Source organism: Nicotiana tabacum, chromosome 21, assembly GCF_000715075.1.
Source record: "Nicotiana tabacum cultivar K326 chromosome 21, ASM71507v2, whole genome shotgun sequence".
Classification (NCBI taxonomy): domain Eukaryota; kingdom Viridiplantae; phylum Streptophyta; class Magnoliopsida; order Solanales; family Solanaceae; genus Nicotiana; species Nicotiana tabacum.
In genome coordinates this window covers 34,476,820-34,504,254 of record NC_134100.1, presented here as the reverse complement: position 1 = coordinate 34,504,254, position 27,435 = coordinate 34,476,820, and the positions used below count along the sequence as shown (strand labels likewise).

General features: G+C 38.1%; 1 protein-coding gene across 1 annotated transcript; it reads left to right on the top strand.

Moving 5' to 3' along the window:
• Positions 1 to 15,968: 15,968 nt before the first annotated feature.
• On the top strand, positions 15,969 to 16,672 carry LOC142175195 (secreted RxLR effector protein 78-like). The gene is made up of 2 exons (XM_075241775.1): positions 15,969 to 16,074; positions 16,227 to 16,672. Exons 1-2 carry the CDS (start codon positions 15,969 to 15,971, stop codon positions 16,670 to 16,672), a joined length of 552 nt encoding a protein of 183 aa, XP_075097876.1.
• The last annotated feature ends 10,763 nt before the right edge of the window (positions 16,673 to 27,435 follow it).

The following is a 27,435-nucleotide window of genomic DNA, read 5'->3' as shown; positions in this document are numbered from 1 at the left end:
TAAAACTCCATCATATTTGTGCTGGAATTCAAAGAAGCTTTGTATGTGAATATGCGGGTGTTTAAACTTTTAAAAGTTAAATTTTAGCATATTATATTGGAACTCCAAGAACAATGCTAGAACTCAAACTAGACACAATCCTATAATTCTACTTTCAATTTTTGCTGAAGTTCGAAGAAAGTTAAAAAGATAAACACAATCTCGCTAGAGTCTTTGCACTATTTAAGTTAGGTATTCTTGTCCAAATATTACCTCCGCATGAAAAAGTGACTAAATTTTAATTAGTTTTAAAATTAATACTAATTTACAATTTACAGTTATAAATCAAGCTAATCCAAAAAACAATTCCATGTTTTTTCCATGTAAGGATTGGGTTTCCAGGCAGTTAGGCCTAATATTTTTGTAAATCAGAATTTGTTAGGAAATCATGTTATGGCCTTTTCTGCGCACGCGTGCACACACAAAAAGCAAAGCCACGCAAAATAAATTACCTTGTATATGGCGAGGGTTATACAGACTCTCACCAGTATATTGTAATTAATTAAAGAAATGAGTCTAGTGTTATGTTCACTGTCCCTTCTATTTCTGGAATATTGTAATCAAAATATCTTGCTATATTTTTAAGGTTAAAAAGAGACTAATATTAATACTTACTAAGAGTCATTACAAACTTGTACATAATAATAATAATAATAATAATAATAATAATAATAATAATAATAATAATAATAAGAGTCATTACAAACTGTTGGGCTACTTATATAGATTACACAAGTTACCCTTGTGCAAGGATGACATGCGGAAAATGAGAAATAGTCCAATTATTTCCCCCTCCATTTTTTGTATTATCAGCTGTTAAATTAGAAATTACCTTTGTAATAGTTTAGCCCGCTTGCTATTAGAAAATAATATTCCTTATGTATGATAAAAGTTTATTTTTACTCCTTAAATATATATGCTGTATGCACATGAGCTGGAGCACATATCGTCTACAAAAAAATGAGCAGATATGGTCTAGCTAATGGAAAAAGTTAAACAGAAACTAGAAGGTAGCAAAACTTTCCCTATACCCAACTCGGCGAACCATCTGTATTATTTTCATTATCTCCAACTCCAAAGCAAACAAATATATATCTAGAGGCTATACATACATATACCAATATCTAATTGTAGAACTGGAACTTATTCCCTCGCCTCTCCTTTAATTCTGTCACCAGTTGTATACGCTGCTCGTATTATTGTTGCTGCTGCAATTTGTATCTACATATTAATTTCTGTATTTATATATTTTTTTTATATGTGTGTGTATGTATATATTCATACATGCTTCTTCGTCTCTATACGTTTTAAGCTATGACGAACTCCTACATAAAGTGTAATTTTATTTGTAAAGCATTTCTTTTTAGGCAGAGAAAGTAAAGAGAGAAAGACACTCATATTCTTTACACTATACAATGAGTGCATAGGTGAATTAGCTAAAGTAACTCTGCCATCAACTTCTCTCTATATCTCTTTGTGTTAATGACTCAGTTTTTATATTGATATAATAGACTATGAATACATATTTATGCATAAATTTTCATGAGTGTTTTAATTAATGGTTTGAAGATGACGTATGAACTTATCAAGATTATAAATACTACATGAATAACAATAAGGTTGTAGTCTTGTAGAAGAGATTCACTGGCGTTAGGACTTGATGTAGTCATCTCTGTCGCCGCAATCTTATCATATGCCGTCGTTGGGTGTTGATTTCACTGCAAAGGAAGTATCATTGTGTATTTGAATTTGGGAGTTTTTATCCCTATAGGAGGGCGGGATGACAATCATAGGACAACTAATCTCGAGATAATTAATTTTGGAATAATTTATTTTCCAACTAAACTAACCCTAAAAGCTTAAAAATCCGTACCTTGTAAGTTGCCGTTTACTAGATAAGATGTGAGTCTCAGTACGCCAACGTAAACTATACCTCTCATAAACAGCTAAATTCTTTCAAAATGTCGAATTTCTAAAAATCTTGTGTCTTAATTCACATTGAAATCAAAGGTTTCATTTTTATAAATTCCAATTCATGTTTGAGGGTGAGGACGAAGGAAATAATTTCCTTGCTATAGGAAAAAGAAAAAGCCTAATATGTGAGAAAAATGTTCTAATTAACTACTTTACTCATTATATTATACATGGACATTTTTTTTGGATGCTCAAAGACTTGAATAGTCTTGCTAGCTTTTTCTTCACTTCTCTTGGACAGGATTCATCTTCCACCTTTATAGTAGGAAAAGATACTTTAGGTTTTTGTGGATATTTGTCCTCCCAATTTCAGCAGCCAATACATGGGCTTTGAATTATATACTTTCCCAGTCATGATTGAACCAAGGACGTGGCACACAATTTTATCCTTAGTCCCCAATCGAAATGCATACACATAATTTTCTATCCTCTCATTTTATTTTACTTCTTTATGTTTTAAATTTGTTTTCTCTTTTTGTTCGACATGTTGCATCAATTATGTCAGTCCCTAACAGTCAAAAGTGCATTTGTCTGCAGAAAGAATGAAAACAGCTAAAGCAAAAATACCCAAATACTAGTTGCAACGGATAGGAAATAGAAAGTTTTAAATTTATTAAGTCCTGATCCCATCTTCTCTGAAAAACCCAAAAGCTCTTCTTTGTGGCGATAATACACAATTGCAAGAGTAGAGAAGGAAATCCAGGAGGAGGAATAACATAAACTTTCTAGCAGTTATCTATTCTCCTCTAGTTTCCTTTCAATCTCTTGATCAGTGAATTAGGAAAATAATCTTTCGTTCAGATAATTTATCCATCACTTGACATTATTTTGATCTAATGTGCTAATCCTAGTAACGGATGACTTCTTGTCAATATATACATGCAGTATATGTATAACTTTTCAATTACAATTTAACTCAGAGTGTAATAAAGAGTGTAATATGAGTAGTGAAAACTTATCTGTATGAGTGGATTCCGGCATTTGCAGAAACTTGAATTACTCATCTAGTCAGAATTGGTTATGACCATGCACCACTGCTTATTTCCACTTCCAATCCTCACATGGAACCTAAGAAGTATTTCAGATTCCTTGACCTTTGGACTGAACAAGAAGGATTCATGCAAATGGTTGAGGATGCTTGGCAAATACAAGTGGATGGGGGTCCTATGCGGAAATTCCATCTTAAGTTCAAAAACGTATGCAAAAGGCTCTCTTACTGGTCCAAAAACACAATTGGTATTATTTTTGATAACACCAAAGAGCTACAATCTAAGGTTGAGGAGTTAGAATAAAATTGTTTGGTTGACAATTCTGAAGCTAATTACAGAATGGAATACAATAATATTAATATAAATGTATACTTCATTAGACACATTAAGAAGGAAGAGTCATTTTGGAGACAAAAGATTGGACTAATGTGGTTCACAGATGGAAATAGCAACATCAGGTTTCTTCACTCTGAAATAAACTCTAGGAGGAAGAAATTGCACTTGACTAGAATCCATAAGCAAGATGGAACATGGCTCGAAAATAGTGGGGACATAGCTGCTGAAGCTATCCAATTTTTTTAGCATCAATTTACTCAAGAGACTACTTGCAGAGATTTCTCAATTCTGAGTGTCACGACCCAAAAATTCATATAGTCATGATGACACCTAACCCCAGTGTTAGATAAGCCAAACATAGAACAAGGTAACTCAAATAATAGATTATTAACAACAAGAAGTAAATAACTGAATTCTATGCAACCTCTCAAGAACTAGTAGTACAAGTCATGAGCCACTATGATATAGATTGACAAAGTCAATATGAAGAATAAATACAATATCTGTTTGAAGTTAACATAAACAGAGACGAATTCTATACTACCATGAACAAGAGGTAACTTGAATCCGGAATGCAGGTACGTATTCAATGCAAGGCTCCGTCTTCCATAGCTACACAACTCCAAGATTTGCACACAAGGTACAGAAGTGTAGTATGAGTACAATAGACCCAATGTATTCGGTAAGTTTCTTGCCTAACCTCGGTGAAATAGTGACGAGGTTTAAGTTAAAAGATACTCACTCAATATTTTTTACATGTGCAGATGACAAGCAGAAAGAGACAAAAAAAATCACGTAATAAATGGAAAAAGAATACAAATGACGGAGGGACCCATAATATCGTCACTTCTTAGTTTCACAATACAATACGATAACAGAAATCTATAGATAAGAACAATCATAATAAATCTTCTCCGTTGCGGCGTGCAACCCGATCCTATATATAATATCGATATCGTTGCGGTGTGCAATCCGATCCCATATATAATATCAATACATAACTATTCTACAATAACCAAGCACAAGAAATTTACAACGTAACCCCAAGAAAACTAACACGCGAAATTTAACTAGGAAATACAACCTCAACAAAGTAAGATGAGCAATACAACGCCCCAGAGCTAGTCTCCCACATCTAAAGACAAGGCTTCCATAAAGCACAATTACACAACCAATCCAAAAGTCACCCAATCCGGCTAAGCAAGGAGGTGTAGAACATGAAACAGGGAAACATGTACGTCAAGTAAAAACAAGCATCAAGTAGATGTATGTAATAAGTGAAATCATGTAAAAAGTGGAGGCATGTGGCAAGTAAGGACACATAGGAAGTGAAGGCAGGTTGTAAGTGAAAGTAGGTAACAGGTCAAGACATCTAATAAGTAAATCACGTAACAGGTAGAGACATGTAACATGTATGGGTTAATAACAAGTAAAGACATTAATCCGAATAGGACATGTAGCATAAGTAAATCAAGTAAAGACGTAGGTGTAATAGTGACAGACAAGGTAAGGACATAGTGATAATAGTAACAGGCCAAATGGAAAATACAGAGGTAACAACATAAGGAACTCAAACGGAAGGTATCATACAAAAAAACAAACATTAATAAAAACCAAAGTAAAGGGCATGTGAGTGTTTAACGAACGAGAAATCATAACAGAAATCCAACTTCCTTTCTTTTCGTAGGGTAACAATCAACAAACCAAATCTCATTTTAAACCGCATGGAAATTCTCAATCATCATCTCTTATTACGAATAAAGAAGCCTAAGAAACATGACAATACTAGGTTTAGATATAGATTTTTGATACTACAATCAAGTTATGTATGCAAACGAATCTTGAAACAACACTTTAAATCCTTTTTAATATGTCATATATTCTAGCATGATTTCTAACCCAGTTAATTGAGTTTATTAGTTATCGAATTAAACGAAGCATAAGTTAAGGGATCACCAAGTTTAACAAGGAACAAAGAAGCATATAGGTCCTTCCTCCCGAGCATAGAAACCCTGGCACATGCATATACGCTCGTCACCTCGTATATGCATCACCCCTGCATGTAGCAAATAATATCATTTAGTAGGAAAAAATTCTCTCAACAAAGCTATGCAAGACACTTACCTCAAACAAGCCAAATCGATACACTAAAAGCGATATCCCTGCGCGAATTGACCTCTGAACGGCTCGAATCTAGCGAAGAGCAACTCAAAAATATCAAATAATACCATATGAATAGAACCTAACGATAAAGGTCGAGTCTTTAATCAAATACTCAAAGTCAACCAAAAATTCAACCCGGACTCGCACCCCGGAACCCAACAAAACTCACAAATTCGGGCAACCCATTCGAATACAAGCCCAACCATACTAGTTTCACTCAAGTCCGACTCCGAATCGATGTTCTATTCTTAAATTTTCACTTAAAATTTTTTTGACAAAAACCCAAATTTCTCTTTTAGATTCAGCACTCAAATGCCAAAATCAAAGATGGAATCATGTAAAATAATCAAATCCGAGTAAAAAATACTTACCCCAATCCATGTGGTGAAAATCTCCTCCAAAATCGCCCAAATCCGAGTTCCCAAACTCAAAATATGATAAAAATAACTCAAAGTCCAAAATAAAGTGCTTATATGCACTGCCCAGTTATATGAATCGTGATCGCGGTATATACCTCGCGATCGCGAAGAAGAAGATAACATTGCCCCTGAGTAAGCCTTTGCGTTCGTAGCTTCATCTACACGAACGCGATGAACAATATTCATCCCACCTGCACCTCTTCGCGAACGCGGAGCAAAAACTCTCCCAACTACAAGAATCACTACGTGATCGCGATACCACTGGTTCGAACGCGAAGAACAAACATCTCAACCCTCCACGAACGCGCTCGTCCTCTCGCAAACGCTATGAATAAACCACCAGCAGCTCCCAGAACACTACGCAGTCGCAGCCTCAGCTTTGCGATCGCGATGAAGACCTGAAGCATCAGAACCAGCAAAAAACCAGCAATACCAATTAGAGACAAAATGTCCAGAATCACCCCAAAACTCATTCGAGCCCCTCGGGACCCTGTCCGAATATACTAAAAAGTCTCAAAACATAATGCGGCCTTCTCGAGGCCACAAATCATACATAACAACATCAAAACCACGAATCGCACCTCAATTCAAGCTTAATGAACTATTTCAAATTTTCAAATTCCAAATTTACGCCGAACACGTCTAAATACCTCGAAATCACCACAAAATTTTCACACAAGTTGCAAATGACACAACAAACATTTTCCAACTTCCAAAACAATAATCCGAACCCAATAACATCGAAGTAAACTCCCGGTCAAACCTATAAACTTTTCAAACCTTCAAATTGCCAACTTCTTCCAAGTAGTATTAAAACCTTCTAAAAATATCCAAATACAAATCTGAGTATACGCCCAAGTCCGAAATCACCATCCGGATCTAACAGAACCATAAAATCTCCGATCCAAGGTTAATTTCACAAAATTCAAACTTGGGCAACTCTTCCAACTTAAAACTTCTAAAATGAGAATCATTCTTCCAAATCAATCCGGAACCACTCGAAAATCAAAACCGACGATACACGCAAATCATAATAGACCATATGAAGCTACTCATGACCTCAAACTACCAAACTGAATGCAAATTCTCAAGACAATCGATCGGGTCATTACATTCTCCCCCACTTAAACATATGTTCGTCCTCAAACGTGCCAAGAGTCATTCCAAAGCCATCAAATCACTGTATAAACTTACCATGCACATACCCATGGGTGATCCCACGTCACTCCAATCCATATAATCCTGACAACACAACCTAACTGAAGATCCTTACTTCAACCTTAGTCTATAAACCTTAGAACCCAGTCTCCAACATCTGAAATCCATTATAAGATTTAATCCTTGTACATATACATTGTATCCACCCCAACAAGCTACATCCAGCTATCAATACACTGCCAAGATTAAACCTTTGATATGCCACATAGCTCATGCACTCACAACAATAACATCTGACCCCAATAGCTGCTCATTATCAGTCCCGATACCAGAAATATACTTATAATATCAAATGAAACCTCGTTCCAAACTTTCACAACACTGGTAATGAGAAAGAAAGCATGCAGAAACTCGTAACCACCATGAAATCAACAAGTCGGGGAGCTCTCTCCTCTAACAAAGACCATTGCCAAGTTCTGAGTGAAAGTATGGTATTATTCTCCCAATCATTCCTTAACCCAATACGATAGTGCAAATCCTAGGTCCAAAAACCTCATCTCAAGCAATACAAGCAACCCAGCAAACAAGTCACACCAAAGGTCGCATAGAACCTCACACAATGCGGTTTGTACACCAAACAAGCAAGAACTCGGATATATCCAAAAATAGGAAAAAGCAAGGTACGAGGACTATCTAACAAGTACAACTGATATAGCAACAAAAGCAAAATTTCATGAACTCACCCCATAAAGGGAAAACAAAACACACGAAATAAACACAAGGAAGGGTATCCCACATAACTCCATTGTGGAGCACAACCCGATCCCAAACACATCAATCCAAATGGGGATACCCATCGAACCATAATGCTTGTGCTCACTAAGCACATGTGCGTCAACATCAAGCACTATAGAGTGCACAAATATAACTTTGGGAAGATGATTAGGCATAAATAATACTGAGAAAGACAAGCACAACTATGGTGCAATAAGCAAATCAACATCAAGAGGGCCATCTCGCCCATAACGCTGTAAGGCCTAAATGGAATTACAACATGCATGTGAATAATCATGTATCCCTCATAACCCGCCATAGCATAAGAGAGAAACACATAACATAGACCAAGGCACGAATAACATCCATTATTCCCGATGATATACATATAGTAACAGTTACGTAAGAGTAATCAAACCCGATCTGATATAGAATACACATTCTTATTAGGCCAACAAGTAGCCCTCAACCAATTCTGATCATTCGCAAATGGTAAATAACCTTCCAAAAGTCCATAGCAACTTATCCATAACACATACCATCAGCTACCCAATTCGTAACATATCTTTACAGTCTGCAACCAAGGAATCGTATGCCTACGAGAACATCCAGTCTCTAAAACCTCACGAATACAGGAAATCTCCATATCCGATCCCAACTCCGATAATCAAATGACTGATACATCACTCATACACCATCATTTTACAGAAAATGCTCACATAGATTTTTCATGCCACGTAACAAAACCTAAACCTCAGCAGCTCCAAACCAGGCAATCACTGTAACATTGGCCAAGCATCCGTAAGTCAAAATACAATGCGAATCTTATAATGCACACCCTTCTCAGGTGATACCAAATAGTGTCATCATTCTCTTAAACACCTGAAATCGTCCATGCCATCTAGATCACATGACCTTCCCTTTGAAACTAAATCGCAACCTTGTAATCGCAACTTCTAACCCCACACAACGCATCGTAATCAAATTGCTAATTCGTGAAAATACGAAAACCTCATAAGCAACTCTGAACCACAAATAAGTTGAACACCTCATCGACCAAGAACATTCCATATAACTTAATCGGGGAGGACATCACTACATGCAACACACCTTCTATACCCGTAGAAGACATCAACCCTGAACCGTGGCCATAACCATCGTGAATTCTTCAAAACCCATTAACACATAAGTAACTCAACCCGAAATGCTCGCTGTGAAGGGACCTTCTGAGAACCCGAAGCTGTTTCTTGCATCTCTCTGATACTACCATGTAGAGTCAATAATGATATAGAAGTACCTCAAATATAGACACCATCTAATATATATCTCAAGTCCTAGCCATACACAAATAAGAAAAATCTTTATATACCACATATGAGTCTTGAACTTATCAGAACCTTCTCGATAGTCATTATTCTTGCTCTAAATCATCCTCGATGAAACCTTTCTCAAATCATAGCCAATCTGCAAGCACATCCTAGTCAAAGAACTAATATAATGCATGACCATGCAATCTGATCATCTATAACAGACTCCCCCACTTGGCTCGAAGCTATAAAACACATCATCTGTAACCCATAGTACCCTTTCTTCGTAGCTGCCCCCGTCTCGCACTATTATTCAGATGAATACTTCATAAACTCAGGTAAATATAAGTCATAAAACACTCCAAAGACTCTGCCAAGTACATACTCATCCTTGTGACAGTCAAGACAACTTCTTCAAGCGCTCCGAAATGATAGTATATGCATTCCACTAAATAGAAGCCTCATACGAAACACAAAACCTCAAATCTTCTCGCAGGAGATAACCCACTGGCTAGCCTCAAATCAACGTCTTCCCATGGCCCTACCATGGTCACAATAACTAGGCAACCAATTAATCTTCCCCAGTCTACACTCGTCAACACAATACAAGAATTCGCTTCATTCCTCAGGTAAGCAACTCACATATCCACCAACATATTCACATCTAAGCCTGGACAACACTTTGTGACGATAATCAAGAATCCACAGACCTTCCTAGCCCGTCCGCAACATCACAAGCCGTCGGTGCACAATGATACTTGGCGCTCAGCACCACATACATACGAGTAGAAAGAAATCAAAGTTACGAGCTTCAAGCTAAAACAAGATCTCACGACAAGGAAAGAAAGAAGGGAAGTTTCCTAAATGCCTCGTCGCCTCTCGAAGATAGGTATGGACGTCATCATACTGATCCGCTAGACTCTACTAGACACTTTCTCATGACTTGTAGAACCTACGAACCTAGGGCTCTGATACCAACTTGTCATGACTGAAAAATCTACCTAGTCGTGATGGCACCTAACACCACTATTAGATAAGCCAAACATAGAACAAGGTAACTCAAATAATAGATTATTAACAACAAGAAGTAAATAACTGAATTCTATGCAACCTCTCAAGAACTAGTAGTACAAGTCATGAGCCACTATGATCTAGATTGATAAAGTCAATATGAAGAATAAATACAATATCTGTTTGAAGTTAACATAAACAGAGACGAATTCTATACTACTATGAACAAGAGGTAACTTGAATCCGGAATGCAGGTACGTATTCAATGCAAGGCTCCGTCTTCCATAGTTACGAAACTCCAAGATCTGCACACAAGGTACATAAGTGTAGTATGAGTACAACCGACCCCATGTACTCGGTAAGTATCTTGACTAACCTCGGTGAAGTAGTAACGAGATTTAGGTTAAAAGATACTCACTCAAATTTTACATGTGCAGATGACAAGAAGAAAGAGAAATGCGAGAAAGAGACAAAAAAAATCACGTAATAAATGAAACTCTAAAAAAATCTGAAACGCTCTCAATAGAGGCGACTGCTGTGAACAGTCGCACCGCCGCACAAACATGGACCCACAGCCACCGTCCGGTGGTGGGAAGCCACCAGAATAGTCCTAAATGACGCGTCTCTCTATCCTACACAAAACCCACCTTGTATCGACCAGTAATTCCACTCCAGCAACTATAACGATCAAACATGGCGAAGGATCCACTATAGCACATAATCGCCTGGAGAGTTCAAAAATTTTCTCTGGCAATTCTGCACCAAATCGAGTGATTCCAAGCCATGAATCTTCTCCCCAAGTCAAAGGCTACATACAGATAAAAACTTAGAACATTTTACCGTGGAAAATCACCTATGCGAACATTTGCAGAGCTCCGATGATAACTAGTTGGTCGGAAATGGTGGTCCGAAAGTCCAAACGGTCCAAACTCAGTTCCAATCCCTTCCACATGATGAGGAGACTATTAATATCAATCTAACTCAGCATGGGTATCAACCAATTGCGACTATACTAGATTCGATCACCATGGCTTGCGCAGACATAGCAGGTGCTCAAATCAACCAAACCCAATACAAAATGGTTCCTGCAGGTAAGGAGAATGTCTCTAAGCTACCACAACTCCACTTCATTGAGCCAAGCTCCTCAACATTGCACCAGGAAAACAATGCAGAAATGAGCACACCAAGTTTTTGACTAAATGATGGCGCCCATTCTAGCCTACCTCAGCTAATTTTTTTTATTGGAGATGATTCCCTAGACCACAAGGAACTTCACTACAAAATCTCACATCAATCCATCGGAGGAATTGGCCACTTAGAATCTTTGAAAGCTTCAGTTATTTCACAGTTGATCGATAATGGTAGTGTGGCTGATCAAGTGACATTGCACCAATTGAAGATGCTCTCTGATGCCTTAATCAATGTTTCTAATATCCTATCGCAACCAAATGACCATCACAATGCCACAATAATTTCAGAGAAAGCCTCAGCTCCACAGGTGGTCGAGAATGCTGCACCACTTGCCATATGTAATCAAACTCAAATTGATGGAAATCCTGGCATCATGGCAAAGGTGCAAATACCATCTTCTAACCAAACCGACCAGCCAAAGTATTAGACCATGCTCAACTCAAACTCAGGGATCCTCCAATCTACCACTGTGACTCAAGCTGTTAGCCAAGATGTACCAGCTCCTACAATAATCCATAACACTCCCAAACCAGTTCATAATGTTCGTATTAAGGTGTCCAGTAACTTTGATAGACCAAACACAAATAGAAAATATCAGAAAACTAATGCCAAACCTTTTGAACCAATGCAAACCACTCAGCCAAATCAGCCTAGTCAAACCAATCATGTTAACCCTCAACCAAATAATGCTCCAAACAAAACCAAAGCACCTACCTCAAAACACCCCCTCCACCACCAACTGTGACTTACTCATATGTCACTAGGATGAGAGCCAGATACAATGCATAAATAGCCCCCATAGAATTCACCCCTCCCATTATTACCACCAAACAAGGTAAACCAGTAGTAATTTTCAGAAAACATGACTACATGGTAAAGTTTGCCGACAGATGCAAGTATACTGTGGTTGGCAAGTCTGCTAGCACTATGCCAATGATGGATGTTATTAGAAGGAGCTTCATAACTCAAACAGAACTCAGAGAAGGTGTTAAAATAGCTCACTTCATTGCAAAAACTGTGTATATCGACTTGGATAAGGAGTATGATCATGCTACTGTCTAGACAAAGCAACATATGTACATCCAAGGCCAAATGATGAGAATTGAAGCATGTAATCCTATCTTCAAACCTAATGAGGATTCACCTATTATCCCTATTTGGATTATGATACCTGAACCGACATGGCACCTTTACTACATGGAGATACTTACTCCACTGTTGTCCTAAATTAGAAAAGAATTATTTCTGGATTTAGCCTCCTTCCAAAAAACCAGAGGTAGTGTGGTGAAAGTAAAAATGCAGATTGACCTCACCAGAGAAAGACCAACCCATGTTTGGTTAGGATATGATGAAGACCAAGATGTAAATGGGGATGGTCAATGGCTTGAAGTCCAATATGACAACCTTCCAATATATTGCACCCATTGCAGACACCAAGGTCACTCAGTGCAGTCATGCCCAGTTAGGCTTAGGGAGTTTGCAATTTAGAGAAAGAAAGAGGAAGATGCAGCTACAACAACAAACTCACGGGCCAACTCTCAGCAGAAGCACACTGAAGAGGCTGAAACAAGGAGACAACATCAAAACAGCAAACTGCAAGAAACACCAAAAAGAGGAGGGCAAGACCAAAATAAAAACCAATTGACAACAGAACACCAAAAAGGAGCAGAGCACCAAAATGCAATAGCTGAAACATCCAAAGATGAATGGCAAACCCAAAAGAAAAAGAACTTCAAAGGAAACACCCAAAATAAAAGACAACAACAGGTCTACTTGCCAAAACAACAAGCAGCTCAGCAACCTAATAATGCAACCACAAAGCATATCAATGAGCTCAATCAACCAGATATGATCTCTGATCCCTCAACCTTGGCTCCAGGTGCCCTGGAGCATGATACGGATTCTGTGGCTCAGAATCAAGTTCTCAATCCCCATAACTCCCATATAGTGCATATTATAGATGTTCAAAAACTTGCTTCCCAATCCCAAATTCCCGCTGTTATTTGTGTTGTTAATGAAGCTATAGGAGGTATGGAGTTATGTCAGGATAAACCAATTCACAAATAGGATTGGGTACCTTCTGGGGCTGGGATTCCTCATGTTTTTCATGAGTGTGCTAATGCACAATTGGCTGACCATAGGTTGAACTTCCTATCCCTTTCTACCATAGCCCTCAGCTCTGGCAATCATCAACTACACCAATATGCTGATAAAACTAAACATTGTGAAAGAATGATCTCTGAAGAGGAACAATCAGTCCAGGAAAATGATCAAATAAGAAGACTGCTAAAAGGAAAATCCCATGAAATTGCAGATTTCAGTATCCAAACTCCCAAATCCAAAAATAAGCCTAGTCAAAAGAAGAGAAATTCTATGAGGAAACAAAATGCAGGAATTAGCATCAATGAGCCCACTGATAACATGCACCCAAATGCCTCCAACACCTATCTCCAGAGCCCCACCACTCAATTAAAATGGAACACATGCCAAGGAGCTGCTGTTGAATCACAAATACGTCCAACACCTATTTCTAGAGATCCTGCTATGTTCCAACCTCTAAATGTACCAATGAATCATTCTTGTCAGGAGATACCCTCTCAAAGTTCTTTGGAATCTCCAAAATCAACAGCAGCAACAAGATTTGATAGGCAAGTATGGAGTGGTACCTGCCAAGAATCAGACCTTAGGACTGAGGCAATGGAAAGTTTGCCAGTTGCTGAGCAGATCCATAAGAATCATGCAGATACCTCACAACATGCCTTAGCTTTAGACCTTCAAACAAATGACACAGAGCAGAAGCTACAAAACACTAACATTACTCTATCAGAGTACATGCCTGGGCAGCAGGATAATCATGCTACCGCAGAAGCATCAAAAGACACAATGATCTATCACCTAGAGAGTGATATGGTTACAAAATTGGGGGAAGAACAGATGGGGATCACAGTTGCGAAGAAAGCTTCAATATCAATGCCAATTGCATGTGCCTCAGCTACTGAATCTCCAATTTAGATCCAACTAAATATGTCATTGATACCTCTAAATCAAGTATTAAATGACATCATTACAACACAAGGAACTCCCAATTGAGATTCAACAAATTCTGCTTGATAAACAACATATGGAAGATGAAGTAGATGAGGAATCAACTGCTAGGAACTTCAAAGATATTGTAAGAGAAGGGGACCTATCACCTAGACTGATAACCAGAAATGGAAAGAAAGGTAAAAAGCAAATACAAGCTAAGGAAACAATACCACTAACAAGAACTCTGCCCAAGAGGGCAACCTCCACAAATAGATGATGATTAAGACACTCATCTGGAACACAAGGTCTGCCAATACTCAATAGGCCTTTCAAAAGGTTATCAACATGCAAAAGCAACATGGTGTCTGCATTGTAGAATTGTTAGAACCTTTCCAGAAACAAAGGTACATACACAAATACATGAGAAGCCTGGGTATGGAAACTGCATTATCAAATATCAATGGGAAGATCTGGTTATTCATTGATGCTGATGTGGAGTGGGAGCTCCTAATAGACACTGAGCAACAACTAACAATCAAAGTTTTACATCATGAAATTGGCAAGCACATCATCATAACAGTTGTATATGCAAAATGCTCCTCACTGGAAAGATTAGAGTTATGGGATAATCTGTATTACCTTGCTTCTGATATGGAACTCCTTTGGGTGGTTGGAAGAGATTTTAATGTGATTCTTAATGAAGAAGAGAAGATTGGGGGACTCCCAGTATATCCACCAGAGTTTGAAGATTATGCTTTATGTGTCAACTCCTGTGAATTGTTTGATACTGGATACACAGGTAGTCCCTTCACATGGTGGAATGGTATATCCAATAAAGAATGCATATTTAAGAGATTAGACAGAATATTTGTCAACCAGCAATTCAACACATTATTCCCAAGTGTTGATGTTGAGTACCTCATAAGGACTGGGCCTGACCATGCACCTATGTTAATGACCTTGGAGAAGATGCTGCTTACTTTTTTAAACCTTTTAAGTTTCTCAATTTCTAGACTACACATGAATCTTTCAATGAAGTAGTGAAGCAAAACTGGATTGCAGACTTTGTGGGTGACCATTTTCTCATGTTCAAACAGAAAATAAAAAGATTGAAAGACGCCCTATCACATTGGAGTAAACTTACCTTTGGGGATATATTCAAGCAGCTGGAAATTAGAGAAGATATTGTTAGGATAAAAGAGATATTTTTTGAGGAAGAACCAACAAATGAGAACAGAATAGTTTTATAGCAGGCACAAGCTGCATTAAGGAGATACCTGAGCATTGAAGAGTAGTATTGGAAACAAAAGGCAGGAATGAAATGGTTTGCAGAAGGAGATAGAAACACCGCATTCTTCCACAATCATGTTAATGGGAAGAGACAAAAATTGCAACTGAAAATGATTTAGAATGCCAATGGTGATTAGCTTGAAGACCAAGAAGGTATTGCTTATGCTGCAACTACATTCTTTCAAACACAATTCACAGAGGAAGGACAGTTCACCAGTTCTGAATTGATAAATAATGTCCCTTCCATGATCTCTAATGCTTAGAATAAGGAACTCTGTAGATTCCCAATAATGGAAGAGGTCAAGAATACAGTAATTGCACTGAGTGGGGATAGTGCAAGTGGCCCAGATGACTTCACTGGTCTGTTTTTCCTACAATGCTGGGATACTGTGGGAGGTGACATATATAACATGCTGCAGCAGTTCTACACAAAATCCCCACTTCCAAAATCCATAACACATACAAACCTTGTGCTACTCCCTATGGTTCAACAACCATAAATATTTTCAGACCTAAGACCTATAAGCCTGAGCAATTTTATTAACAAGGTGATTACAAGAGTGGTCCGCGACAGAATGAAGAAGATTCTACCATCACTAATTTCTTCCAACCAGTCTGCTTTGTGAAAGGAAGGAGCATATTTAAAAATATTTTACTCACTCAGGAGATTGTCACTGATATCAGACTGAGAGGAAAATCAGCTAATGTGGTTATGAAACTTGATATGGCAAAGGCATATGACCGGGTTTCTTGGAGTTACTTGCTACATGTGTTGAGAAAAATGGGATTTGCAGAACACTTCCTCAAACTGATCTGGAACTTAATAGCTAATAACTGGCACTCAGTCTTAATCAGTGGCCAAGCTACGGGATTCTTTAAGTCCATCAGAGGAGTCAAGCAAGGTGACCCTTTGTCCCCATCACTTTTTATATTATCTGCAGAGGTCTTATCAAGATCACTGAACAAATTATTTGAAGATAAGAAGTTTATATGATTTAGAATGCCTAAGTGGACAGATCCCTTGAATCACCTGGCATATGCTGATGATATAATAATATTCTCATCTACTGATCCATACTCCTTAAGGAAAGTTGTTGAGGTACTAAAGCAGTATGAACATGCATCTAGTCAGCTGATAAACAAGTCCAAGAGCTCTTATTACATACATGAGAAAGTGGCAAGGGATCTGGTACCTTCAATTGGCTGTGTTACATGTTTTACAAAAGGAAACTTTCCTTTTAATTACCTTGGGTGTCCAATTTTCTACAATAAAAGAAGGAAGGCATACTACAATGATCTCATCAAGAAAGTAAAAGCAAAATTGCACTCTTGGAAAGGGAAACTTCTTTCTTTTGGAGGAAAGACAACTCTCATAACAAATGTGCTACAAAGTCTAACTACTCACATTCTATCAGTTATGGACCCTCCTAACAATGTCCTTGAGCACTTGCATAAGACGTTTTCTAGATTCTTTTGGAGCACTAAGGAAGAAGGGAGAAGCAGACACTAGATCAAGTGGTTAAACATGTGTCTACCTAAGGAGGAAGGAGAAATAGGGTTGAAGTCACTATTTGATGTATCTAAATCACTCTTTGCAAAACTATGGTGGAGATTCAGAACCAGCAAATCATTATGGTCCAATTTCATGTGGAACAAATACGGTAAAAAAGAAATACCAGTTTTGGTATAGTTTAGAGGAGGATCCCATATGTGGAGGAAAAATGTTAGAAGAAAGAGAAGAGATTGAACATGAAATTCTCTATGAACTAAATAGTGGCAACACAAGTGTTTGGCATAAGAACTGGACAGGCATTGGACCCCTATATCATGTACTCCCTCAAGACTTCAATATAAATGAAGAAATACAAGATGTGGTAGAACTGAGGGACGGTAATACATGGGATGATCTAACACTTGATCAAAACTTTCCAGAAGACATCTCATACCACATCAGGTACAATGTGCCATTTGATCAGACCATTGGTAAATGGGACACTCCTCAATGGATGCCAACTACATCTGGCCAGTTCTCTGTTAACAGTGCATGGAGGATTATGAGACATAGAGCAGCAAATAACCCAGAATTATGTAACTTGTGGACAAAAGGTCTACCTTTCAAAATCTCTTTCTTTCTATGAAGATTATGGAAAATGAAGATCCACACTAATGACTTATGGAGAAGAAATGGATACATAATAGTCTCTAAATGCTGGTGTTACTCACCTCCAAATGAAGACTCCTACCAACACCTCTTCCTGAAGAATGAAATAACAGACAGAGTATGGAAAACCTTCTTACAACCAGCTGGAATTATAATAAACATGGTACAAGTGCACCAAGTCATCAAAGCATGGTGGAATGAACCATGCTGCCCAAAGCTAAAGCCACTTTTTCAAGAAACCCCTGCCATTATAACTTGGGAACTTTGGAAGAGGAGAAACAAAATGAAATACGGGGGAGCTGTTTCAGAAAAGAGGGTAATACATGAAGTGAATAAGACACTCTACTTCCTGGCAAGAGTCAGATATCCTTGGCTGACAAACATTCCAGTATTGTGGACAGATATGATCAGATATTTTGAGAGCTACAAGCTTTATGTAGTTAGCAGAAGAGTTACCTGACATCTGCCCAATGCAGGCTGGTTCAAATGCAACTCTAATGGGGCATCTAAAGGGAACCCAGGCCCTAGTTCATATGGCTACTGGAGATAGTGCTGAAGATTTGCTATATGCTAAAGCTACAGACATAGGTCACACAACCAATATAGTTGCTGAAGCAAAATGAAGCTTACATAGCTTGTTATACTGTGTGGATAAACAACTCTATCCTCTGATCATGGAGACTAACTCTTTAGTAATGAAAAAGATCATTGAAGGGGAATGGGAATGCCCATGGACAATAAGAGCAGATGTCAAGAAGATAAAAGAGATCAAGAACAACTACAATGTCCTGTTTCAGCATGTGTTCAGAGAAGGTAATGTTGATGCTGGCCTTTTAGCTAACTTGGTTTTTTCTTCTGCATGTAATTCCATTTTTCACTCGTTCAAAAGTATGCCTCCAGCAGCAAAGACACTCATCAACATGGACAAATCATAGATCCCTAACATTAGGGTAAGGGTAGCAAAAAGGATCTACCACACAGATTAAGACATTCAGTGCCATATTGCAGGGATATATTGGTTGTTGTTACAAAAACACAAGGCAACATGCATGTTATTAATAAGGCAACAAGACCAGTGTGGGAATGACTTGAAGATATTCAACAAGAGACCAACAAAAGAGCACCAACAACAGACAATCTCCATCACTCACCATCCAATTAGCTTCAAAGCTCCCAACACACACGAGAATCTGAGAGCACAATATTACTCCCTAATGTCTTTGCTTCAGTGTGCAGGCACCAGAGAGGGGATAAAACTTATTAGGCAATTATACAGAGGGGTGCTGGCATTACAAATACTTAGTACAAAATTATCACACAGCAAGGAGCCAGACATAGCACTGGATTGGAGATAATTACCACAACACACAACATACTGGAGAATTTTCTCTCTAACCTGGTTGTTATAGTTTGCAGGAATTGGATATAAGTCAATATTCTTACTGCAAGGATCTTTGACCCCTGTAACTGGAGCAATGATATACCCTACATCTGGAGAAATGTTTGAACACTCACAACAATCACAACAGTATAGATCAGTACTGCTTCTGCAACATATAACATGACAACAAATTACAATAGCTCATCAGCAACACAGATAGGAATACTTCAGGATATGAAAACTGGAAGCAATTCTGCTTCTCTAGCAGCCAGAATTACTCAGCAATATGCTATCTTTACTCAGATAATAGAAGAAGCTATATATGTGGAGAAATCTAACTAAAACTGTAAAGCCAAGCTTCTTCAGTTCTCCCAGAAGACACAAACCTGGGAGCACAAAACCCCATTCTTAACTTTGTTTGATTCATTGTGCAGGTACCAAGCAGAGAACAACATAGATTAGTATGGCCACTCGAGCAGACAAGCACATCAATACTTGTCTATAACTCATTCACAGCTGTCTGCATTTAACTCCCAGTAGTGGACAATAAAGGATCAAATCTATTCACAAGCAGATTCTGAACATCTTGTAACTTTTACCCAATTTGGGGTTTATGCTAAAAAAAAAAGAATACAAATGACAGAGGGACCCGGAATATCATTACTTCTCAGTTTCACAACTACGATAACAAACATCTATAGACAAGAAAAACATAATAAATCTTCTCTGCTGCGGAGTGCAACCCTATCCCAAATATAATATCTACATTGTTGTGGCATGCAACCCGATCCCAAATATAATATCTTCTTCGTTGCAGCATGCATCCTGATCCCAAATATAACATCAATACCGCTGCGGCGTGCAATCCCATCCCATATATAATATCAATACCATTGCGGCATGTAACCCGATCGTATTTCATATGATACCGTTGCGGCGTGCAACCCGATCCCATATATAATAAATTTATACATAACTATTCTACAATAACCAAGCACAGGAAATTTACAATGTAATACCAAGAAAACTAACACGCGGATTTCAACTAGAAAATACAACCTCAACAAAGTAAGATGAGCAACACAGCGCTCCAAAGCAAGTCGCCAACATTTAAAGACAAGGTTTCTACAAAACACAATTACACAACCAATCCAAAAGTTACCCAATCTGGCTAAGCAAGGAGGTGTAGAACATGAAACTGGGAAAGATGTACGTCAAGTAAAAATAGGCATCAAGTAGAGGTATGTATTAAATGAAATCATATAACAAGTGGAGGCATGTGGCAAGTAAGGACATATAGCAAGTAAAGGCAGGTAGTAAGTGAAGGTAGGTAACAATTCAAGGCATCTAATAAGTAAAACACGTAATAGGTATGAGGCATGTAATATGTATGGACTAATAACAAGTAAAGGCATGAATTTGAAGAGGACATGTAGCAGCCGTAAATTAAGTAAAAGTGTAGGTGTAATAGTGATAGACAAGGTATGGACATAGCCATAATAATAACATGCCAAATGGAAAATAAATAGGTAATAACATAAGGAACCCAAACGGAAGTTATCATACAAAACAACAAATATTAATAAAAATCAAAGTAAAGGGCATGTAAGTGTTTAACGAACGAGAAATTATAACCGGAATCCAACTTCCTTTCTTTTCGCACGGCAACAACAAACAAACCAAAGCTCATTTTAAAGCACATGGAAATACTCATCGTGCCAATATCATATCAACCGCACGGAAATACCCATCATGCCAAACATAGCCCTAAGGCCCCAATCATCATCTCTTATTACGAATAAAGAACCTCAAGAAACATGACCATAACAGATTTAGATATAGGTTCGTGATACTACGATCAAGTTAAGTATGCAAAAGAATCTCGAAAATGGAACGTTAAATCCTTTTTAAGATGTAATATATTCTAGCATGATTTCTAACCCAGTTAATTGAGTTTATTAGTCATCAAATTAAACAAAGCATAAGATAAGGGATCACCAAGTTTAACAAGGCACAAAGAAGCATATGGTTCCCCTCTACTAAGAATGGAAACCCTTACACATTCATAGACGCTCGTCATCTCATGTATGCATCACCCCTGCATGTAGCAAATAATATCATTTAGCAGGAAAAATTCCTTCAACAAAGCTAGGCAAGACACTTACCTCAAACAAGCCAAATCGATATGCTAGAAGCGACATACCGTGCGACTCGATCTCCGAAGGGCTAGAAATTAGCAAAAAGCAACTCAAAAACATTAAATAATGCCATATGAATCAAACCCAAATGATAAAAGTCAAATCTTTAATCAAATACTCAAAGTCAAGCAAAACGTCAACCTGTGCATGCACCCCAAAACCCGACTAAACTCACAAATCTTAGCAACCCATTCGAATACAAGTCCAACCATACTAGTTTCACTCAAATCCGACTCCGAATTGATTTTCAAATCTTAAATATTCACTTTAGAAACGTTTTCGCAAAACCCCCGCAATTTCCCTTTTAGATTCATCACTCAAATACCAAAATCAAAGATGGAATCATGTAAAATAATTAAATCCGAGTGAAAAATACTTATCCCAACCCATGTGGTGAAAGTCCCCTCCAAAATCGCCCAAATCCGAGCTTCCAAACTCAAAATGTGATAAAAATAACTCATATTCCGAAATATAGTACTCATATGTACTGCCCGGTTATATGAATCGTGATCATGGTATATACCTCGCAATCGCGAAAAAGAAGATAACACTTTCCCTGAGTAAGCCTTCACGTTCGCGACGTCATCAACGCAAACGTGATGAACAACATCCGCCCCACCTGCATCTCTTCGTGAACACGACACCTATGTCGCGAAGGCAGAGCACAACTTTCCATGTTCCAAGAATCATTACGCGATCGCTATACACTTGCGCGAATGGGAAGAACAAACATATTAACCCTCTGTGAACGCGCTTGTCCTCTCGTGAACGCGATGAATAAACTACTAGTAGCTCCCAGAACACTACGCGATCGCGGCGTCACCTTCGTGATCGCGACCAAACTTACCAACAAGTCCCAAAACATAATGTGGACCTAATAAAGGTCTCAAATCATACATAACAACAAAAAAACCATGAATCACACCTCAATTCAAGTTTAAGAAACTATTTGAAAATTTCAAATTCCAAACTTACGCCGAACACATCTAAACAACTCGGAATCACCTCAAATTTTGCACACAAGTTCCAAATAACATAACAAAAATATTCCAACTTCCGGATTAATAATCCAAACCCTATAACATTGAAGTCAACTCCTGGTCAAACCTATAAACTTTTCAAACCTTCAAATTACCAACTTTTTCCAAATAGTGCCAAGACCTTCTAGAAACATCCAAATGCAAATCCAGGCATATGCCCAAGTCCGAAATCACCATCCGGTTCTGACGAAACTATAAAAACTCTGATCCAAGTCAAATTCACAAAAGTCAAACTTGGTCAACTTTCAAACTTAAAGCTTCTAAAATGAGAATCATTCTTTCAAATCAATCCCGAATCACTCGAAAACCAAAACCGACAACGCACGCAAATCATGATACACCATATGAAGCTACTCATGAATGCAAACTACCGGACTGAATGCAAATGCTCAAAATAACCGGTCGGGTCGTTACAAGGAGGCTACCCAAACTGGTAGATGAGGAGGATAACATGAATCTTGGGGATATTCCACCTGTGGAGGAGCTAAAGTAGGTTGTATTCTCCATGAGTAGTGTCAGTTCTCTTGGACCAGATGGCATATATATCTGGGAAGTTTTTTCATCATTGTTGGGACATAATTTCAGCTGATCTTTGTATGGTAATTTTTGACATTTTCTCTAGTAGTGAGCTTCCCAAGTCCTTCACGCACACTAATCTGGTGTTGATTTCTAAGATGGATTGTGTTTAACCGTAAAATGGTACAGTTGAATTTGTAACGTAGTTTATAGACACGTGAATTAATTTGATCCAAGAATGTAAAATGACTAAGAACATAAATAAATTGATTAAACAAACTTTGAAGAAAATACAAGTCTGACTGTGTGATGAGCTTCTACGAAAGCAATAATAAGAGAAATATTATTAATATAATAAGAGGAGGTTTTGCTTTTTTTTGCGTACAAATATTTTCGTATCGAACAATGAATATAAATTCATCTATTTATAACTCAATTCAGAGAGACAAGATCCCCAAATCAAGCTCTTCTTTAAATGAAACCCCTCTTGATGGCTGCATAATGGTTGGGTATTAATGCAAAGATTCTTTGTAATGGCTACTCATTGAATGTTGTCTTTTCTAATCGATATCTTCCTTTGAGATCTTCGTCCCCGGTTTCAATACCTTCGAAACTTATTCAACACTGGTTACATATTCGTAATCGGTGCCAGCTATTTACTGACTCATATTATACTTGTCTTTACTTTCACATGTCAACTCGTCGAGCAACTACCTGTTGTTTATCAATTTTATCCCATACAGATGGTCCCCCTACTTTTCAGAGACAAAACGTTATGTTACTGGGAAGTAGATCAGACCTCTTTTTTTGGCACAAAATTCTTGAACCGTTTCTATCACTTGAAAGGACGCACATCTCCTTGAATTTAATGAGCCGAACACGTGTTATCCCGTGATTCTAAAAATATTTTTTCCAGTTTTCTAGGTAATGATGACCATGAATTCTGCCACCTATAAACTTCTCCACTTTTCATCATTTTTACCTTTCACTTTTACAAATTCTTCTTCTTCGAATTTCCTTAAAACTTTTCTGCAAACCTTTCTTTCCCACTCAAATTTCTTTACTAAGATTTTCTATCATCATGTCTTCTGCTACCTCTTCCCCCGCAAGGTGGTGGCATTTACATAGGTGGTGGCCCTTCTAAGAAGAACAAAACAAAGGAAGCTGATGTCGGTCCTCCTACTACCAACACAATCATACCCTCTTAACTGAACTCTGAGACGGATCTTCAAGTACAAAAGGAACCTCTCAACCCCAATAATGATAGAAATTGGCCTGTCAGCAGATATCCTTCCTCCATTCGTCCTGCTAGTATCCCTGTTGTGAAGTAGGATTATGACTGGAAAATATTGAAATCTTAGCCCCCAATGAAGTGGAAAGGGTCACCTTTAGCAAATCGGGGTTCATGTACATTTACACATACCCTTTTACTTTAAGAATAGGCCAAGAAATTTATCCCATTATTTTAGAGTTTTGCCACAACTACCAAATCTGCTTGGCTCAGGTAAGCCCGTCAATATGGAATTCGGTGGATTGCCTCCGGGTATTGTGCCCCTGCCACCGGTGAAACTCTGATTGTTGCCCATTTGATAAAACTTTACTCCCCAAAGAATTTCCGTGGAGGCATGATCAAACTCATCAAGCACGGTCACCATGCCATCGTTACCAATGTCAATGATGATAATGACCGTGGTTGGATGGAAAGGTTCATTATCATTTCCATAAGGGACATTCTTCCGGCGATAACACCTTCATCTTGGAACTTTACTCGTAAGTGTTTCAGATATCCTTTGTCTACTGTGTTAAAGAAAGTCCACTCTTTTGCTAATTTTTGTTTCTCTTATTTCAGCTACCCGTTGAATTCCACCATCGGTTCGAAACCTGACCTAATGGATACAAGAGATTTTGGATGTTTCCACACCGGACTCCTGTAAGTAAAAAGTAATTTCACCCAAATTTAATTGGAAGGCCAAGAACCATGGTAAATATAACTTCTCTTTTTTCCCTTTTCAATCTCCAACAAGACGAAGTACAAATTTACTGATTCCATTCATAATACGCAGGCCTTCCGAATGGGTCTTCTATCTGCCTTGTTTTTTAGGTTTCCCATGACCCAATGATGGTCCAACAAAAATTCAAGCAATCATTGATCGGAAGAGGGCTTGTGATTCCGCTCTTTCTTCTGGTGAAGGTCCATCTTCCCTAAGTCCCCAGTCTAAGGAGAAAAATCAAAAAGAAAACGTACCTCCAAAGTTGAGACTCAAGAAACGCCTTCGACAAAAGAAACTCCAACTGGACCAACCACAATGGTCCTTGATGAAGATGAAATCGAAGATGATGATAAAGCGGTTTCTCTTCAAAGAAGAAGAAAAAGATCTCCCCGTATTGAACTGGATGCTCAACCGGGAGAAATTCAAGAACTCTTCACAGGAATATAAATAGTTGAAAATGATGAGTCTCATTTTTGGGCTCCCGTTGTCGCTTCTGATCAGAGGAGTTCTATACCTCATACTCCTCTACCTCCTACTTCAACACCAGATGCAGCACCAATATCTCTTGCCTCACCACCGACCCCACCTAAAAAAATGGAAGAAGTTCGTCCCCCTCGGTCACCTGAACATGGGAATATTAGGAACACTTTCCCGACACCCATTCTAAATCTCGATGGTAAATGTAACATCACTCTTTAGGTTTCAAATGATTTCCACTTACTCTCCAAGCCGGTGGGAGTTTCTAACTACTTGAACCTTATGGCTTAAAACAAGGACCAGCGAAAGATAGAAGCCCTTTCTGCAGAATGCCTGATTAATAATAGCATGCACTTCTCTGCTCAGGTATCATCTTATACCTTTTTATTCCCTTTTATATTGCTAGACATAACCCTTAATAACTTCAATCTTTGATTTTTTAGGCTAACCTTCTTGCCTCCGAGGGCTTGCAAAAGATGATCCACTTGCTAAACGGGATCAGATCGCTGCTAAATGAGATCAACTTGCTGAATGTCTCCCGACTTTAGAATAAAGACTTGCCACAATAGGAAAATTTTAAGCTCTGTTAGAGCGATCTGAGTGAGAAAAGATAGTTCATAGCCGAGAGTCCGCTCAACTGCATAAAGAGCTTGAGGAGTTGAAGGGCAAGTGGGCTGAGCTACAGGATGCTGTGATTGTGGCAGCGGAATGTGAGTCTGCTTCCATGGAACAAATCAATTATCTGGAAGCAAGCTTACGTTCCAAAATTGAGGAGGCTACTTTTGTCGAGGAGAAGAGAGCCAGAATGGAAGAAAGGTTCAAAAAGGTTATGGATCAGAACCGCGAACACGCGAGCACATATACTGACCTTTGCCGGACCTATAGCATCGTAAGGGCTGAAAATGAATAGTTGCAGTCCAATATCAAGAAGCTTCGAGTCAAACTCTAAGATCAAGAATACTCTTTCCTCCTTGAGAAAGCCTATGCGGTTTATCACATAAGGAGGAAGACTTTGGAGGAGGCCAAAGTAGGCATTACAAATATGGATGGCTACATCGTTGAAGCTATTGAATTGGAGACAACTGCCTTTGATAATATTCCTGCTTGGCCCACTACTTCAAGCTCCTCGAGCACAAGTTCTGAGTCCTTGGGAATGAAGAGGAAGCTAAAGAAGAAGATAGGGATAAGGATGAAGATACTGAACCAGAATTGGAACAACCATCATCTTTAAAAGATGCAGAAGAGTCTTCTCTTCTTTCGGACTCCGCCAGCAAAATCAATTAATGTAATATATATATTTTTTGTTGTAACTTATGCCGAAACTTCTATTGAGTTTGGCATTTTAAGAAACAAAAGACATCTTTTTTCTTTATGTCTGTGCAAAAAACATTTTTTTATTTGATAAAATTCGGTAATTTTTTACATCCGATTACTTTAATTTCGGGCATTCATACTTCCAGTGTTTACCCTATAGTACTCTTGAAGAGCACTTATCCTATTCATTCCGGTACAAGCATTTGATGTTCAACTAACTTTCAAATGAAAAAGATCTTAACATATCACTTAGACAAGAAATAAGATAAAAACAAAAGGACTTTGATATATTCCTTCCATTTCTAAAAGTACATTTACATGAGCAAAAATTCGCTTAAGTAAATAAAGATGCCAATACATGTGGCTAACATGTACTACTTATTTCTACGGGGCTGATCATTCAGTCCCTGGTCCTGATAAGATACAACTTCCAGTTCTAACAGTCCCTGATCTTCATGACACTTTTAGTGCTCTAATGTACAATAGTCCCCTCAGTATTTGGATGCTAAGTATGAGAATTAGAACACTAGAGTTCTTGATATTGTCGATGATCCTTCTTTGTAGTTTGCTTTACATTGCTGCCTCATTAAAAACCTTATCAGAAAAAACTAATTGGGACAAAAAACTGGACAAATAGAAAAAGAGTGCAGCACATACTTTCAGTATAAACATGGATCTT